Source organism: Crotalus tigris, unplaced genomic scaffold (genome assembly GCF_016545835.1).
Source record: "Crotalus tigris isolate CLP2741 ecotype Arizona unplaced genomic scaffold, ASM1654583v1 scf7180000018879.704157, whole genome shotgun sequence".
Classification (NCBI taxonomy): domain Eukaryota; kingdom Metazoa; phylum Chordata; class Lepidosauria; order Squamata; family Viperidae; genus Crotalus; species Crotalus tigris.
In genome coordinates, this window is record NW_024097253.1 from 432,936 (window position 1) to 450,321 (window position 17,386).

Below are 17,386 nucleotides of genomic sequence, written 5' to 3' on the forward strand. Positions count from 1 at the left end.
CAATTTATTAGTGAAACTTCAGACATTCTTCATTGTCCATTGTATTTGTATTAAATCAATAGTTTCATATCAGAGACTGTACAAGGTGTTTTTCCGGCAGTGCTATAGATGTAGCAGATTCAAGGATGTTTTTGACTATTTGTTCATTTTGGTCTGTAATATTCATCTCTTCCAAATCTTGCAGTAGAGCAAAGTGATTTAGATTAATCTCAAAATCACTGTTCTTCTCTAACAGTTTGTCACTCTTTATTTTTGTTTTTTGTGATGTCTTTATCATTTTCATATGCACTTTTTGACAGTCTATCTTCACTTTAGCTCATACCATTCTATGGCCACTTCCAACATTAAAACGATTGATGACAGTACAATTGCAGGATATGGTTTTATCACTTGACACGATGTAGTCAATTTCACTTGTGTACCCAGATGGACTGTTCCATGTCCATTTTCTGCTAGCTTTTTTCCTTGTAAAATGAGTTCATGATATACAGTTCCTGTCCTTCAGCAAAATCTATTGGTCTGTCACCTTTATTATCTCTTTCACCACTTCCATACAGGCCAGTTGCTTTTTCTCCAGGTATTGTTCTTCCTTGCATTAAAGTCACCGATTAGTATTTTGTATTGGCATTTTTCTTTGTCTTGAAGGCGGGCCACATTGTCGTAAAACTGTTCAACGTCATCAAAACTATAGCTTATTGTTGGCACATAAGCTTGGAAGGTTTGAAACTTGTATAGTTTGTTCAATTGAATGATGCATTGAGCTATTCTGTCTGATATACTTTCAAATTTTACAACAGAGTCTTTCAGCTTTTGGTTGATGAGAAAACCAACTTTGCCAAATCGTCCATCTTCGGTATCTCTAGTGCCCAGTCCTATCAAGTTCAACTAATTTTTCACTTTTTTGTCATGTTTCACATAATCCAATGATAGCCCAATGGATATTGTTAAATTCAATCAGCAGTTCTTTTAGGTGAGCGTCTGTTTTCATTGTTTGAATGTTGACCATTCCTGTCCAAAGTCCAAAGGCAGCCTGATTTACCCTGATGATTCTTAGCACCCTCTGCCTTCACAAATCTCTATTATGTCTTAAATGCAATATTTTAAATACATATCTTAAAAATAAACTATAAGTGCTATATAATTGTGATTTTTATAAAATAATTGAACATATCAACGCATATGTAATTGTGTTCTGTTCTTTTCTTATGCTAAAATCTTTACCTTCAATTTGATAAAAAGTCATTGTTTACTTTTTTGTATACTGCCACAACTGAACCTGTTTCTCAATGTTTTACATCAATATTAATACAAATGAAACACTAAATAAATAAAAATAAAAGGTGATTATGAAAATATCACAAAAACAATACATCAGTAGCAATTATAACAAAAACAACAAGTATCATTTATTTTTTTTCATAAAGCTTTTCAAACAATTCAGTTTTCAGTTTGGCTCCCAATATTGCAAACCTGCATCTCAACAAGATAATGTAAGTTGATGACATAAAACAACAGTTTTCACTTTGTACTCACTCTTACAAAGTTGTCAGGGAACAAACCTCTTCTGCCTTTGAGCTGTCCTTCCCACCAACCTCCATCTTCTTTTCTGATGTTGGTGATGATATCACCTACAGTGATTGTCAGCTCATCATCATGTTGAGCCTTGTAGTCAAACTCCACTATCGCCTCCACTAGAAGGGAAAATATAATGATACAGTACAAAATTAGGGGGGGGGAATCCAGAATGATTTCTCTAATTTTTAAAATACATGAATGAATACCCATAATCCAATCAGCAACATTTAACAAATTACAAAACTGTCCAAAAGAGTCAAAGTAAAATAAAATTGTTTCTAGCAACAGGGACTGGTGGGGAGTTGCATCAGGCAACCTATCTAAAATTAGTTTCTCTCCATTCCCTTTGAAAGGACCCTAGGATGCTTAACTATTTAAACTATTATTAAATAGTTGTGAAGAAAGAAGGCCTCATGCAACCCAAAACTGCCTTGGGTAGGTCACAGGGGCCTGTTAACAGAAAGAGAATACTGCCTGAAGGTAAGTAATACATGGCAGATCTTGGGGATCACTGGGCCACAGGGGAAATCATGCCTTTCCCAAAGGCTCACACACCTTGGGGAATGAAGTGAAGCAGCCTTTTTGAGTGACAGTGGTGAAGTTGAAGCCCATGCCTCAACTTTGGGCCAGTCTTGGCCCTGCCACCAAGTGCCATTGTTCAGAGTGGCATAGATGGACAGGGACATAAAAAATTGATTCTCTTTTGTTTGGGAGTGGGTGGGTGTGACATGTCGCAAGAGTCAAGTTAGGCATTTTATAACTAAAAGATTCCACACCCAAAAGATTCAGTGTTACCGATCTAACATGATCGTATCCATTCCTTCTAGTTGAAGGTAAAATATTATTTTTAGATCCATTAAAACTAAAGAATGTTTATTTTGATTCAGAAGGATTGCATAGTATCACACTTGTTTCTGAGAGAATGGAAAAGATGTTTTATTCTCACAATTCGTTACAATATTGCTCAAAAAAGCATCCTGATACAATACCAGTTGCTTTAAAACTGCACTTCCAAAGTAGATCAGGCAATCATTGGAACGTTAAATCATGACAACTGAAGCTGCTTGGATAACCAGTGAAATGTCTCAAACTAGCAAGAAAATAAGTCCAGTTGCCATGACTCAGCTTTCAGATAACTTTACCTGGATGATTGAGAATCTTCATTGACATATAGCAGGCAATGTTTCTGATTAGTGCAAAAATACAAAAGTACTACAAATATGTGTTTGTTGCAGAGTAGGGACTCAATATACAGGCAGATATCAGATATTGTTAATATCAGTGTTAACCTTTGTTAAACAAAAGCTATCTACTCCAGCCAATACAATAAATTTACTATTATAGTATAATGGCCATACTGACTACCTAGCACCTTTTCCCAATTTTCCTAAGAATCTGTTGCACTGCCTAAGTTTTCATAACATTGTTGTTTAAATCTCTACTTTGAATGACAATCATATAATATTTTTATAGCCACTTCTCTAGACTAACATATCCAACTCATTCAACCATTCCTCAATGGATATGATTTACAGGCCCTTTATCTTTTTTTATTGGCAACCCCTATATATGCTCCATCACAGCCCTCTTACATTTCAGTGCTCTAAAATGCATGCAATAAACAAGGTGAAATTAGCAAAAGCAGAATATCCTTTACTTCTGCTGACTGATCCTAGGATTTTAGCTGTCATCTATCATCTCTCATTTCATATTTATTAAGGCTGGACAAATATTTCAAAAGCACAGATTTCGAAGGCACCAGAGTTCCCTATCACAAAGCACCTCTTGAGAACAATTAAACATAGGAGACCCACGTTAACCAATGGTGGCCAAAAATCAGAAGGAATCTGATAGCACTTTAACTTGATACCAAGTTAACAAATTTTATTAAAAGTCATAAGACTTTGTGAGCTGTAGCTCACTTTACAAGATACAAGGCCTATTACATTCACCCTTGATCCTTTTTGCCTATATTGCTGTCAAATCAGTACAGGTTGCCTCAGCTTATGACCACAACTGGGAATGGAATTTCCACTGCTGTAATATAGTCCATCATATTACCATGTCAATCTTACTGAAGCAGCTGTCTTCTATGAACTGAATAAACATTTTCTACCTTTACCTTTAGAAAGCCAGTTTGGTGCACCAAGCTAGAAATCAGGAGACCATAAATTCTAGTCCCACCTTAGGCATGAAGCCAGTTTAGGCATGAAGCCAGTTAAAATCAAGGCAAGTCACTTTCTTTCAGCCCTAGGAAGAAGACAATAGAAAGTCACTTCTGAAAATGTTGCCAAGAAAACTGTCAGTATTTGAATGAATCGAAGGTACATCCCCACAAACCTCTTTATCTGACTCAATTATGATGATGTAGATCATCATCAGCACATGGACACAATCACTCCAGTAGTCACTAATAAACATTATAAGGCAGTGTTTCATCAACAGGTGAATCCTAGCACAACATTTTTACCCTCTCTATGTATATCAGAGCATATTTGTAATAATATGTGGGAAAGACTATAGGAGACTGGACAACGAGACACTGACAAGGGAATAGTCAGATAAGAAAAGACATAGCTTGCAGGTGGATAGTGGATGGGGGAAAGGCTCAGAAGAGACCCTCCCAAGTTTTTTGGGCTGTAAAGGAGATGGTGCAGAATTGTACTTTCAGATTTGCAAGATTCTGTTAATGTAGCTTTACAATCAAGGAGAATTAGTTCCTCTGGTCATGTTTCCTGCCTGGCCTACCTTGCAAAGCTTACAATATTAGATTTCTTAGTGTTTAAATATGGGCCTGCTCATCAGAACACAACATTATAGGAATAAGAATGAAATTTGGGTGATTTATCTTGATATATGTTTCAGCCTGCATGTATCAATGAATATTAGACTTCTTGTTGTTTAAATAGGGACCTATATTTCAACACCTTAGCTTAAAATATAATATTGCTATACTATTTGTAGAACTATTTTCATAACTATTTGTTTACTCTCTTTCACTATTACTTTGTCTAATACTTTGCAAAATATACATTTGGACCATTTCTCTGACTCTTTAGGACCCAAGTCTTCTTGAAGATATGCTTCAGCATATTTCCTTATTTAAAGAGCAAGTCAAGAAATGCAATAATGTCCAGTTTTCTGTGCAAATATTTATGCAATCCATTACCACAGGACTTGTCAGGAAAACATGCAAAGGAAACCATCAGGGAAATTCAACTATAACAATGGTTAAATGTTGTACAGTTGCTATAGTTTATATGGCCATTCGACTATTATGTATCAGATGAATACATTAATATTTACTGTGGAATACCAGTCTACAAAGTAGCCTGTTCTGACACTTCACACAGGAAAAAGTACACTTCTAAAAATGTTTTGTTTTGTTTTGTTTTTGCTATACAGTAGAAACATTTTATTACAAGTTTTGCAATACAGGCTCAGTGATCACTGGTTGAGACTCTTGTTGCAAGAGGAAGAGAGGGTTTCATACTGCTTTACTAAGGAAGCATATCTTGCAATACATGCCCTTCAGGAATATTTTAGCGAGGTAGAGAATATTTCCCTCACCACATAAAAAAAATAGAAAAGCACAGTGAAGAAGAGATAATCCAAATTCTAAAGATTTTTATTTCTTCAAAAACCTTATGTATTTTATAAAGATATAGAACTTGTCACCAGCAATTATTTTGACTAGTAAACCAAGGATATGCACAATGAACGTTTTCTGTATATATTCCCAGAATGCCAATTGATGGGAAGTTCTGTGATGTAAATGGAGATACTTCAGATTCTTAGGTGCCAATTGGTATAAAGGTCTTTGAAGGCTATCACAGTTCTAAGACTTGAGACACTGATTGGTAGAAAGATTTGAAAGGAAGGGGAAAACTCCAGATTCTAAAATGTTGATTAGCTGGAAAGTGCTAAGATCCTCCAAGGGTGGCGCCAGGAGGAAGTGAGTGTTACGTGCGGGCATTGCGCTCTGTCTCTGCTAGACACTCTCTTACTAGCGCCCGGGCATGAATAATGCCACGCTTCAGTTGTTCCATAACACTCTTGCTACCTGCGTATGTAGGTCGGATCTCTTTGCCCATCTCTTCAATTACAGAAAGCAAATCTGTATATGTGCTCTGGGAGCCTTGGGCACCTGGTGGCTTCATAGCCTGCACATAGCCCATAGATGGGGGCCCAAAATCATTGAAGAGAGGTCGAAAGGGGCCAGATGTTCCAGGGACAGAGCCAGATGGCGATGGAACACTGGTAGCGACCGGCGGGTCTCTGGGAGCGGGATTGGCACTACTGCTGTTGGTGCCGGCGGCTCCTGAGCTGGTAGGGACAGGCGCGATAGGCTTCTTGCTATACAGGTCTTAAATAAATTGGAGTAATAATAAAGTTGATATAAAAATAAGCTTTTTAAAGTTTTACTGCACTTGGTACTGAGGACTATTAAATAAGCAGTTCAAAAGAAAAAGCTGGAAAACTAGTATATAGTAACAGTAAGCAAAATTAACCAAATTAAGATGAATTGCATGTCATTTAGTAATGTTAAAATACTGCAAAACAGTTTTGATAACAATCCACATATGGAGAATAATTATAGCAATTACTAGTTAATTTCAAGAATTATGTGTACAGATCTAATGGCATACTTCAAATATGAATGATACAAATACACTTTGTACCATTATTTTTCTTGTATTTAGAAAGTACTGTCTAATTCTAAACATAAAACGGCTTACAATTTGTATACTCAGTAGTAACACAGTAATAATGCTAATTTAGTATTTTAGCAAAAACTAACAGTGATTTCTAAACTCTTACTTAAAAAGAGATTACATATTGATCTGTCCATGGCCAGATAAATATCTCCCCAAAATGTGGAGAATTCGTATTTGCTGAACAATATTTTTTTTAAAAAAAAAAAGTACAGGAAAAAATCAAATTAATCTGTCACATAGGTTTTTATTAGTTTATAATATACAACGAAAATACAAAAGTAAATAGCAGAAAACATAGGGAAGGGAAAACGGAATAGCAAAGTGAGGGAAGGAAGAAAAAAGAAAAAAGGCATTGACTTCCAACTTCCTTTGGTGCAGTAAAATAGAATATCAACATCAAACCTCAGCTTTTTACTTTTACAAAATAACATAAACTAGCCATTTTGATAATATCAAATCTATCTAATTGGTAAAGCCCAAAATCAAAGTTTAATTTTTTTCCACCTCAAGCACAAAGTCTAGAAGTGGTTTTCACTTAGCAATAAAAGTATTGGTGTTCTTTTCTTACTCAGTACAGTCAATTTAGCCATCTCTGCTAGCTCCATCAGTTTTTGCAACCATTCCTCCGTTGTGAGAATTGATGTAGTCTTCTATTTCTGAGCATATACTCTTGCTGCTATCAAGTTCCATATTTTTTTCCAGGTTTTTGTCCCTTAGCTCCAAAAGAAAAGTCTCTGGTTTTCTTTCTAAATTCATTTTAAGAATTTTCTGTATTAGCATATGAATCCTGTTCCAATATTTTCTTGCTTTGTCACGCATCCATCATAAATGGTAAAAAGTCCCCTCTTTATATTTACATTTCCAACATTCATCTGAAATGCCTTTATATATTTTTGATAATTTATCTGGTGTTAAATACCAATGGTACATCATCTTATAAAATTTTTCATCATCATCATCATCATAAAGTTGGCAGGGACCTTGGAAGTCATCTAGTCCAACCCCCTGCTCAGGCACATAGAGAGGCACATAGTTATTTTTGAAAATGTTTGTGTTTGAATTTGTTAACGTAATCCCCAAATATTTGACCTTTTTCTCAACCCTAAAACCAGACATTTTAGTCAATATATCACCATCATGTGAGGTCATATTCTTACTCATGTTTTCTGCTTGTTCATTTTAAAACCGGCCAAGGAGCCAAACTCATTTAGTTTCCTCATCAAGTGTTCTATATCAGGGCTTTTCAACCAGTGGTACGGGTACCACCTTTGGTACATTGGCACCTGGCAGGTGGTACGCGACCATACTAGAAAAGTGGTAGTGGGGGAAGGGAATGAGCTGAACCGGTGGCAGCACCGCACAAGCCTGAGTGAGAGATGGCTGGAGCTGCAGGGCTGTCAGGGCTCAGTGGAAGTGCCAGGATCAGCACCAGGCTCCAGCTGGAGCTTGGCACTGATCCTGGTGCTTCTGCTGAGCCCTGAAGAAGTACCAATCAGGTGGAAAGTTGCAGCATCTCCAGGGTCTTGTGATTTACATTCAGATGCTTGGCAACTGATTCATATTTATGACGGTCACAGTGTCCCAGGATCATGTGAAGTGACCAAAACCTGCTGCAACCAGTAGACAGGGGGAATAAAAACCAAATACCCCCACCACCCCACCCCTGCTGCCAATCCTCAACAGAAATGCTGATAACGATGAAAATCTCGGACAGGAGGAAGAGCGCCGCTGAGCAGGCAGGTGTCTTGCTCGGCTGTGGCTTGGGGGGCACTTTTCAGTGCCATTGGAACTTTGAACAGTCACTAAGTGAACTGTTGTATGTCAAGGATTATCTGTACTTTATCACTTTTTTCCTTTTTGGGGGGGTCATCAAGTTTTTGACCCCTTGCTAGGCAACTGGTGGTACTCGGATGTTGCCATATTCTAAAAGTGGTACAATGGATGAAAAGATTGAAAAGCCCTGTTCTATATTATTTTTTGGGTCTTGAGAAATATCACCAAATCATCAGCAAAGGCCCTCAATTTATACACTTCCTTCTTAACAGTTATACCTTTTATTTTCTCGCCTTGCCTGATATCTCTGTTCAGGACTTCCAGCGCCAAGATAAACAACAGTGGAGATAGTGGACATCCTTGTCTTGTACCCTTGGGAATTTCCCACGAGTTAGTTAGATCGCTATTAATAACCATTTTTGCTTGCTGTAATGTATTAACAGCTTTGACCCCTTGAATAAAATTCCCCCCAAAGTCCATTTCTTGCAGAACTTTAAACATAAAGACCCAGTTTAAGTTGTCAAAGGCCTTCTCAGCATCTAAGAATATTAACACTGCCTGTTGTTTGTTGTGATATTGTAAGTATTTAATAATATTCAAAACATTCTCATGTTATTCCTTAGTTGTCTTTTTGGCAGAAAGCCACCTTGGTCGTCATGAATTATATATACCTGTAAAAGTTTTTTTAGTCTTTCTGCCAAAATTGCAGCAAATAGCTTATAATTCTTATTTAGCAATGAGACTGATCTGTAGTTCTTTATCATTGTGGCATCCTGATCCTCCTTTGGAAGTAGCACAATATTAGCTTCTGTCCATGTTGTGGGTATTTTTCTCCCCTGTAATATAACAATCATTATATCCTTTAATGGCTGAAGAAGTTCACCTTCAAAACATTTATAATATTGACTGGGCCAGAGCTTTGCCAGATTTTATTTTTCTTATAGCTTCTGATATTTCAAAGGTAGTTATTGGGTCACTCATAAATTGTCTCTGAGTTTGTGAAAGTTTTGGCAAATTTTGTCTAAGCAAATATTCATCTATTTTTGACCTATCTAACTACTGCATCCTATACAAATTAGAATAAAAATTGTGAAAAGATTTTTTAATCTGTTCGTTATCAGTTATTACTTTGTTACCTTCACAATTTTTTTCAATCGTTCTCTTTTCCCTCTCCTTTCTTAATCTATATGCCAACCATCTCCCTGGTTTATTTGCAAACTCAAAATGTCTTTGCTTCACATAACTCTATTTTATTTCTATTTCTTGGACTGTTAACATAGACAGTTGTTGACGTAGTATGTTAATTTGGTGCAGAATTTTAGGGTCCGGGGGGTGACTTTTGCAGAACAATTTCTTTCTGTCTGATTGGGTCTTTTCCAAAGATTTTTTCTTCTCTAACCAATTGTATTGCATAAAATAACCCCTCATAATGCCTTACTAGCCTTCCAGTAATTAGATCTGTCCCTTTACCTAAATTATTATCAAAATATTCATGTAATTTCTTTTTGCAGTTCTTTGCAGTTGTCTCCTTTTGTAAAATAGATTCATTTAATCTCCATCTATAACTCAAAACTTTTTTTCTAAGAACCAAAACTGTTGGGTTATGGTTCTATGTGCTAAATTTTTAGAGGTCCATATCATGTCGATCCTTGAGAAAGATTTGTGTCTTTCTGAAAAAAAGGTATATTTTCTTGCAAAGCCATTTTTATGCCTCCATAATTGATAAATTGTCTATCATTTCAAAAAATGACTTTGGTAGTTTGCCCTGGGCTAGTTGATCCCCTTAGTAGATGTTTTATCCCAAAGTGGCAAAGTCACTCCATTCCAATCATCCAGCATAAGCCAATTTTCATATGAAAAAGACAAGAGTTGGTCTATAAGATACTAAAAAAAATTTTTCCCCTCATTTGGCACATATAGACCAATCACTATTGATTTTATTCCATTAAATTCAATTTCCACTATTATGAATCTACCATATTCATCTGATAAGAAGTTGGCTAGATTTAAATTAGGTTTTTATATATAAAACCACTCCATTTATCTTTTTTGATCCAGCAGATACAAATTCCTCCTAGTCTTTTATTTATTAGATATTTCTCATTGTTTTTAAATATGTGCTTCATGAAGACAGATTATACCAGCATTAAGTTTTCTCAAATAATGAAATATTTTTTTACGCTTAGATGGGGCATTAGCCCCATTGATATTCCATGTAATGAGTTTACTTTCCATCTTTAAATGAAACATCAGATTCCTGTACAGACACCTCAGGCATCTCTTCTTCAATACCAATTTTTTGAAGCTGGTCTGCTTCCGAAGACTTATCCATCTCCATCTCATTACCTGTCTCTGAAATTAATTTATGTCTGCTCAAAAACACCTTGGCTTTATCTATAGAGTTCAGTCAAAATCTTTGTTCATAGTATGTAAGTGTCACCCCCCTCAAACTTATTCCAATGAAAAGGTTTTTTTCTCATCTTCAGAATATCTGTAAGGAATGAGTAGGTTTCCCTTTTTGCAAAATTCTTAGAGGAATTTCCTTCAAAATAATTATGTCTACATTCTACATTCGTAATTTTGATTTAAAATGACAGTTCAGAACACAGTCCCTTATTGTTTTTCTTACAAAGTGGACCAAAACTTCCCTTGGCAATTTTCTCATAGCAGCAAATTTCGAGTTCAGTCAATACGCCTTGTCTATGTCCAGGTTGAGACTTTTTTCACCACAATCAATTAACACAGCCAAAGCTTTAATCATCCTTGCTCTGATGTCCTCTTCAGGTTGTTCAGGAATTGCTCTGAATCTTAACTGAAATTTTTTGGCATGAAATTCCAGGATAATTCCCTCATTTACTTCAGTTTCCAGAAGATTATCTTGTTTACCAACTTTATGTCCTTCACCTGCTTGATGTCTCCTCTCAAACCTTGTATCTCATCAGGAAGTTCTGCATTCTGGGTCAGCTGCAGTTTCTGAATGTTAAGGCAACCACTTGTAGAGCTTATTACAATAGTTCAAATGGAAGGTTCCTATAGCATGAGTTATTATGAGTAAGGCCAATCCTGAAATGAATGTAATTGGTGCACAAGATAATCTGTATAAAGGCTCTCCAAGCAAGATCTATAGTTGAAGAAGACCCTCAAATTACTCAACAACTCCATTTGAACTGCTGCATCCACATCCAGAGATAGAGGTACAAAATCTGTAAATTCATGGTCTCAAAACCCACAAACACTCAATTTTGCCAAAATTCTTTCTATTCTTTCCCATCCAGACCTCCACAGGCTCAACACTAGAAAAAGATTTTAATGGCATCTCTTGTCTGTATTGTTCTCAATCCTTTGAAGTAGTTCAGACAAGAAGCATCAACTATGAGAGCCAGTTTGGTCTAGTGCAGTGGTTCTCAACCTGTGAGTCGGGACCCCATTTGGGGTCGAACGACCATTTCACGGGGGTCGCCAAACAACGCAGTCCACCATTTTTTTCCCCTTTTCCTTAGCTGTGCTACTCCCTTTTATTCTATTGGCTTTTGAAAGCCAATAGAATAGACTCTCTTGAATAGAGTCTAATTCTATTGGCTTTCAAAAGCCAATAGGAATTGTCCAGGCTGTCTCTGCCCTGCTGAGCCCACCAAAAGTCCCATTCTGCAAACGGTGCTGCACCAGTTGAGTAGTCCTCGACTTACGACCGGTTGAGTAGTCCTCGACTTACGACCCATTGGGGGTCGCGGCATTAAAAAGGTTGAGAACCACTGGTCTAGTGGTTAAGGCACTGAGCTAGAAAGCAGGAGACCATGAGATGAAGTGGTGCCTTAGCCATGAAAGCTAGTCGCTGTCAGACAAACACATCATAGGGTTGTTGTTGTGGGGGAAAAAAGAGGAAGAAGGCACGTTGTATATGTTTGCTGCCTTGAGTTATAGTGTGTATATTGGAATGTTACGAGTTATGGTGGAATGCAAATGAATAAATACTATCTTTACTATAAGATTACACTAACAGAACCTTGCAAGTCTAGAAAACCCTCTCCCTTCCATTACTTTTACTCTCCCCAAAACTAAGATGTTTCTAAGATGTTTCTCTTCCTTCAGAATCAGATTTTTATCAAACTGTAGTCCAGGCTGCAACTCTTCCTCCTCAGTTGCACATACCATTACAATCACAAGGATGACCTCCTCAATGGTTTCATGTAGATATGGAGCAGAAGTAGGAAGAGAGCAGAGTCCTGGGGAAGCCCACAAAGCAGAGGCCTCAGGTTCAATCTCTTCCACTCTACCAACATCAACTGGATCCAACCCTGGGGAAAGGAGAACTACCAAAACATTACAGCTAACTAGAGTCTAACCCTAAATCCAAATACAAGTGATTTTATCTGAATGATGTTGAAAATAATCCTTACAGCAGTTCTATACATGTTCTCTCAGACTTTCCTTACCTAAGAAAAATTGGGTCATATTAAACCGGACCACTGGCTGGCTCTCTAGGGACATAATAAGGGCAGAGAAATAACAATATTTTGCTATCCTTAATGCCACAAAGCAATGCCTAAGAAAGACTTTCTCCTGTACGCAGTTAGATTAACTCTGTTTTCCTCCAGCAAAACACTAGGAGTCACTTACACTGCTTCAACTCCCAAAGCACATCAGAAAATCAAAGGGTTTTCTAGGATTTACATGCAGAGAGAGCCTGCAAAACCACAATTTGATCCAAGGCTATTGTGAGACTCTCAATCCAAGTGGTGACTAAAGCCTCAGTTGAACTGTGTATCAATATCCATGGAATGGCCCCAAGCTCCTTCTGGAACTCTGTAAAATCCATCAGATATCTGGAGCAAACCAATAAAATAGGTCCTAACTATGTTGTTCTTTATTTGTGAGTGGCCCAGAGTTTATTGGACTGGGTATTATTAATAAATAAATAGTTAGCCATATATTCATGAAATTAGCAGAAATTTGAAAAGAAAATTCTCCTTTTACTTTTGGAACTGCATTAATATTTTAACCAAAAATACTTTACATAAAAATTGAAAAATGCAACATCTACATTAAATGGAATTAAAAATATTATATAAAATAACACATAAAATGCTAACTTCAAAACAAGAAACTAGACCAGTGGTGACAAACCTATGGCATGCATGCCAGATGCGGCACTCGGAGCCCTCTTTGTGGGCACACACACCATTGCCCCAGCCCCGCCTCCTCTCACATCCCCCTCCTTTTTGCTTGCACAGTGCCATGCGCTTCCATCAGCTATCCTATACGGCAAGATACCATTGACTGAAAAACTCTGCTCCTGTGGCTCAGGAGAGGGGGCGACTGTTGGACACATACTCCTTCGATGTTCTTTCTATAGAGATATTCAAAAAATCCTTATCCTCCCAATAATCGATAGGTATCCTGGCCGTTTTGACATTACTTATCTCCAGTGGCTGCTTAAGGACAAACAGGCTGTGGTTTCGGTACAGGTGGCTAGATTCTGCACATTTCATTGGAACATAAATAAGATAAATATTTTAGATCTTTTTAATAATCTTTAAATTAATTTTATTATATGTGTTCTTACTCATCATTAGAACATACTCAGTGCATTTTTATATATGTATCTAACTAGCCTACAATTAGATATTTTACTGTTTCTGGCCATGTGGCTGTAATAAACTGATTTGATATGAAATGCTTTGGGTCTCAAGGACAAGAAAGTATCTTTCAGAACAAAGTTTCTTCTTTTCACCTAGTACATACTTTATTATACATAATCTGTATTAGGATTCAAGACCAATTTAAAAGTAAATTAAAAGAATCCAATACAAACTATCTGAATAAACTTTTGATTTTTCTTATTACTCATCCCATTTTCTTTCCTTCCCAAATAAAAGAAACTTCTTCCTCCTTTCCCACTGAATATTGTTCCTAAGAAAGATTTGAATCCTTGTCTTACAGACTCTGGGTTTTGATACAGAGTTTAATTGCTTTCAATTGCCTTTTTGTTTTATTTTTTATTCTTTATGTGTCAAATCAGATAGTACAAAACTGCATAAACAGTGTCTTGATGAACAACTAATACGGAGGATTCAGTTTACACAATTGCTAATAGTTGGGGAAAACCACTTAGACTACTGAATTGAATTCCTGCTCTACACAGAAATTCATATTAAGTCATGTGAGATAAATGGCTGTCCAGCTTTTGCTTGAACTATTAAGTGAAAGGGAGTCTATCACTTTTCCTGGATAATTGGCTCCACTGTTAGCTATTCTTGTTTTTTTATGTTTTTCTAAACATTCATTTCAAAAAATCCATTATTCTTACGTTCTGTACTATAGAATACAGAGGACACGCTGATCTTTCATGTGATGTCCTCTCAGTACTTCAAAAGTGTTATTGAACCCTTGTTCTCTTCAAGGCTAAACATCTCCCTTCAATTCTTCTTCTTTTAACTTAGTTTCTAATAACAGGAGAATCCTGTTGCCTGTCTAAGAGCCCATTTCAGAATCCCCCTTAAAATATGCAACTTAGAGAAATAGTTTAAGGTGGGAACAATTTCTTACGATTTTAAAATGATATTTTTGTTGATACATCTTAAGAAGGCATTTACCTTTTTATTTGCATCCCTATCATATGGCCAACTCAAATTTGGTTTTAATGAACTACTATTCCTCAAGATTTTTTTGCAAGTATTATTGCCAAGCCAATATTCATTAAGTTTACATGTATGTAATTGATTGCCATTTCTAGATGAACGTTATATACATGTATTGAATTCCATTGAAGTCCATTTTGCTAACAAATCAAGATAATTTTGAATGTCATTGCTATCTTCTAGAGTATTAACTATCTCACACAATTTTGTGTCATTTCAAATTTGATAAGCATTCTCTCCTGATCTAAATAATTAATTAAAAAATGCCCAGGAATATAACTTGTGCTACTCCATTTCACAACTCAACTCAAATCTAATAAGAGACTGGTATTGTTGAATAGCTTTGAGTACAAATTTCAAATCAGATATATATTTATTTAATTGTCATGTTATTTAACCTGCACTTAATTCAAATCTGTACGGAGATATCTTTAGAGCCTTTTAATTCCTGAGCTTATTGCTAGGCCTCAGGAGTTGTAAATGCCTATTTGCCATTGCTCAAGACAGAGGAGAAAACATAGACAATGGAGTTTTAGAAACAGCACAAAATCAAAGTCCAGTCTGAAACATATTTGTTCTTTTGCATATATGTAGCACAGTAATCAGCAAATGAACTGCAGAGAAATCACAATTATCTCTGAGACAAATTGTTTTTTGTATTTGCAAAAGGCATAGTGAATGAATAGCGAAGTTAGAAACTTCTCAATTACACCTTGAATCTAATGGAAACTAAACACAGTTCACAAGAAGCATCTGTTGTATTGGCATGTCCTATCATACTGTAGCTTCTGTAGATAAGATTTAATGTCAAATCCTGCAGCTAGGCTTGCTTTAGCGCAAAAATGGAAGAACAAGGAAATTCCCACAGAGGAAGAGTTAATACATAAAATATTAGCATGTGTGGAAATGGACAGGCTCACAATGATATTAAAAGATAAATGTGGGATCAGTTTATTATGAAACCTGGGATAAATTTTACCGCTGGAGGAATTTGAAGAGGACAGTAGGGATTAAAGACGAATGTTAAGATAGAAATATATCTTATTTTAGAACAAGTATTGTATATAAAACTTAGATGAATATATAGAGATGAATAATTGGTTGTACAAAGTGGAATAATCTGATAAGAATGTATATACTGGAATGTCACGTCAAATCCAATGTTTGTTTGTTTTTAATTGTATTATAAATAAAATTTGTAAAAAAAAAGATTTAATGTCAAATCAAGTTTAGAAACTTTAAAAGTTTCATTTGACTAGTAGATTGAAATAATAGATGTTTCTGGTAACCAGAGTGCAAGAAAAACTATTCTACATCATTCCATTTTACAACTTTTTTTTGCTTAAACCTTATTGTGCTAGGAATGTCATGAGTTGATCCCTAACACATAAGTAAATAAGCTGCCTAATGTAGGTAGCTAGACTGGATTAGAAGGTCTTTCAGACATTTTCAGCTTTATGAATAAGGCCAATTCACATAGCATACTAATACTTAAGAAATGGGTGCACAGTAAAATAATTATTTTAACACTACCTAAGTTGTGATTCAGCACCTCAAAACACAACCAAAATCTGTTATACATCTTCAGTATGGACTAAACAATCAATCCTGCGTATGGTGAAGAAATCGACTCTAAAGAGTATCAATTTTGTTGTCCAAATGAATTCAAGTATCAAACTATATTTCTGGATTTATCCTAGTAGCAGAATATTTGCTCTGACACTATTTCAACCAAGTACCTGGACATGCTGAATAGTACCCCCAACAACTGTTAATTCAAATTTTCCATTTCTTTCCCCAAACAAAATCTAGTATTTTTGTAAAGCAAATCCTTTCTTCCAAGCTAACTTAAAATTATATATATTACACAAAGACCCAGTACTGAATCCAAGTAATCAAAACTAATTTTATATGTACAGTATCTTTAATGTAAAAGCAAATGATAAGGACTACTATACTGGCCTAGTTTTCTTAAACAAGATCCACCTTCCTGACCTCCTGCATACATTTCCTATGTTTTGAACATCCTCTGGCTCTCAAGAGTAGGAAAACTCCCAGTATTGGAAACAGTAATATATTAAACTGCTTTAATGTTATTTAAAATAACACGGGTTCTAGAAAAATACATATAGGCCATTAAATTTGAAAAGGTTTGCACTCATTAGAATTGTTAATGGATGGACTATGTAAATGGATTCTGATAAAACTCAGGTTCATCCTATGAGATTAGGCAAAAACTTTTCCTAACACTGCCTTAGCTAGAAAGTAAGACTTGGGGGGATTGTTGTCTCTGTTTTGGTCTTTCCTAATCAAATAGCTTGATTCTTTTGTGCGAGTCATTTCTGTATTTCTCCCAGTTGAGTGACTATATTATACTATATCCCCTTTCTCCCAAGGTCTGATCTGATCTGACTTGTAGATGTTCAGTGCTTGTCAATCTTGCAGAAGCTGCTTGAAAAAAGATAACCATTTGGGTCCTCCTTACTAAATAATTTTAAGAAAAGACAGGAAATAAATCAGACATACAAAAGATCATGCTTAAGATTTTTAAGGTAAAAATGTCACTCTTATTCATCCTAGAACCTTGAAAATAAATTATTTTTTCATCTGAATGAGAATCAATAAAATCAACATTTAAAAAGGGGGTCTTTGCAGATTTTACTCCACTAGTCACTGACAACT

At 35.9% G+C, this 17,386-nt stretch overlaps 1 protein-coding gene across 5 annotated transcripts in view; it reads right to left on the reverse strand.

Moving 5' to 3' along the window:
• Nucleotides 1–17,386, reverse strand: part of SH3KBP1 (SH3 domain containing kinase binding protein 1) — a 158,697-nt gene that overhangs the window by 136,825 nt on the left and 4,486 nt on the right. For 2 of the 5 annotated variants that reach the window (XM_039357215.1, XM_039357216.1), the window contains exon 2: nt 1,534–1,691. In XM_039357215.1, coding sequence (XP_039213149.1) covers nt 1,534–1,691 — 158 coding nt within the window. Of the gene's footprint in view, nt 1–1,533; nt 1,692–17,386 lie in introns of those variants that run through there. The other 3 variants (XM_039357217.1, XM_039357219.1, XM_039357218.1) reach the window with 3 other exon arrangements.